Source organism: Notothenia rossii, assembly GCF_949606895.1.
Source record: "Notothenia rossii genome assembly, chromosome: 5".
Taxonomy (NCBI): Eukaryota; Metazoa; Chordata; class Actinopteri; order Perciformes; family Nototheniidae; genus Notothenia; species Notothenia rossii.
In genome coordinates this window covers 520981-523480 of record NC_136903.1, presented here as the reverse complement: position 1 = coordinate 523480, position 2500 = coordinate 520981, and the positions used below count along the sequence as shown (strand labels likewise).

The window sequence follows — 2500 nt, the reverse complement described above, 5'->3', positions numbered from 1 at the left end:
CTGTGTTTTTTGTTCGCAGAGAGTTCGTAGCGGCGAGTGGAAAGGCTTCAGTGGGAAGAGCATCACGGACGTGGTGAACATCGGGATCGGAGGCTCGGACCTGGTGAGAGGATTTAGAACCAGAAGCTTTACCTGAGGGGGAAGTGTGTTGTGGTGCGTTCAAGGCCCTGTGATGTAATGCCTGTGTGTTGTGTTGCGTTCAAGGCCCTGTGATGTAATGCCTGTGTGTTGTGGTGCGTTCAGGGCCCTGTGATGTAATGCCTGTGTGTTGTGTTGCGTTCAAGGCCCTGTGATGTAATGCCTGTGTTTTGTGTTGCGTTCAAGGCCCTGTGATGTAATGCCTGTGTGTTGTGTTGCGTTCAAGGCCCTGTGATGTAATGCCTGTGTGTTGTGGTGCGTTCAGGGCCCTGTGATGTAATGCCGGTGTGTTGTGGTGCGTTCAGGGCCCTGTGATGTAATGCCTGTGTGTTGTGTTGCGTTCAAGGCCCTGTGATGTAATGCCTGTGTGTTGTGGTGCGTTCAGGGCCCTGTGATGTAATGCCTGTGTGTTGTGGTGCGTTCAGGGCCCTGTGATGTAATGCCTGTGTGTTGTGTTGCGTTCAAGGCCCTGTGATGTAATGCCTGTGTGTTGTGGTGCGTTCAGGGCCCTGTGATGTAATGCCTGTGTGTTGTGGTGCGTTCAGGGCCCTGTGATGTAATGCCGGTGTGTTGTGGTGCGTTCAGGGCCCTGTGATGTAATGCCTGTGTGTTGTGGTGCGTTCAGGGCCCTGTGATGTAATACCTGTGTGTTGTGGTACGTTCAGGGCCCTGTGATGTAATGTCTGTGTGTTGTGGTGCGTTCAGGGCCCTGTGATGTAATGTCTGTGTGTTGTGGTGCGTTCAGGGCCCTCTCATGGTGACAGAGGCTCTGAAGCCCTACTCAGAGGGGGGTCCCAAAGTCTGGTTCGTTTCTAACATCGACGGGACTCACATGGTGAAGACCCTCAAAGAACTGAACGCTGAGACAACACTGTTCATCATCGCCTCCAAGGTACACACACACACACACACACACACACACACACACACACACACACACACACACACACACACACACACACACACACAATGATACTAAAAGTATGTTTTTCCCTGCAGACGTTCACCACTCAGGAGACGATCACTAACGCAGAGTCGGCCAGGGATTGGTTCCTGAAGACAGCCAATGATGTGAGTGCATTTGATTCTCTGGCAGCTGATTGGACGATGTTCTCTCAGGATATGTTCTCATGTTCCTCTTGTTTCCTCCTCAGAAATCTGCGGTGGCCAAACACTTCGTGGCTCTGTCCACCAACGCCGTGAGTCACCGTGTAGCACGTTAGCTGCTGTGCTAGCTTTAATGTGTTTATACTGTAGTAAAGTTATCTTCACCATATCATCCAAACTGCTTGAGCATTAATAATAGGTCATAATGTAAATGATTATTACATAAAACATGTTCATATAAGGTTTGCCATGTCCCGGGGAATTTCCTTAAGATAAGATAAGGGTTCTCATCAGGGTTCCTCTGATGCCTTCAGGGTCTCATCAGGGTTCCTCTGATGCCTTCAGGGTCTCATCAGGGTTCCTCTGATGCCTTCAGGGTCTCATCAGGGTTCCTCTGATGCCTTCAGGGTCTCATCAGGGTTCCTCTGATGCCTTCAGGGTCTCATCAGGGTTCCTCTGATGCCTTCAGGGTCTCATCAGGGTTCCTCTGATGCCTTCAGGGTCTCATCAGGGTTCCTCTGATGCCTTCAGGGTCTCATCAGGGTTCCTCTGATGCCTTCAGGGTCTCATCAGGGTTCCTCTGATGCCTTCAGGGTCTCATCAGTCTTCCTCTCTCATCTTCAGGTCAAGGTGAAGGACTTCGGGATCGACACCGCCAACATGTTCGAGTTCTGGGACGTGAGTCTGGTTCCAGAATAAGAGCGTAACATGTTTAGAGATACAGACGCTTCATACCACGTCTTCTCTTATTATTAGTTTGTTTGAGTGGTTAATTGACGGTATGATGTCATGCTGCTCTCTGATTGGTTAATTGACGCTGGTGTGATGTCATGCTGCTCTCTGATTGGTTAATTGACGCTGGTGTGATGTCATGCTGCTCTCTGATTGGTTAATTGACGCTGGTGTGATGTCATGCTGCTCTCTGATTGGTTAATTGACGCTGGTGTGATGTCATGCTGCTCTCTGATTGGTTAATTGACGCTGGTGTGATGTCATGCTGCTCTCTGATTGGTTAATTGACGCTGGTGTCTCCTCAGTGGGTGGGAGGTCGTTACTCTCTGTGGTCGGCCATCGGTCTCTCCATCGCTCTGCACATCGGTAAGTTTGTTTATTTAGTAAGCCCTTATTGTTATTATTGTTATTATGATTAATAATATTGTTATTGTGTGTCTCAGGGTTTGAGAACTTTGAGCAGCTCCTCTCCGGAGCTCACTGGATGGTAGGGAAACATATATTTATTAGTTCAAGCAATAAT

The 2500-nt window shown here is 49.0% G+C and overlaps 1 protein-coding gene across 1 annotated transcript in view; it reads left to right on the top strand.

Annotated features, from left to right (window-relative positions):
* gpia (glucose-6-phosphate isomerase a) overlaps positions 1-2500 on the top strand; it is a 14636-nt gene that overhangs the window by 3632 nt on the left and 8504 nt on the right. Inside the window, exons 5-11 of the mRNA XM_079685101.1 lie at positions 20-103; positions 884-1030; positions 1138-1209; positions 1293-1337; positions 1870-1923; positions 2283-2343; positions 2421-2464. Of these exons, the coding sequence (XP_079541227.1) occupies positions 20-103; positions 884-1030; positions 1138-1209; positions 1293-1337; positions 1870-1923; positions 2283-2343; positions 2421-2464 (507 nt within the window). The remainder of the gene's footprint in view (positions 1-19; positions 104-883; positions 1031-1137; positions 1210-1292; positions 1338-1869; positions 1924-2282; positions 2344-2420; positions 2465-2500) is intronic.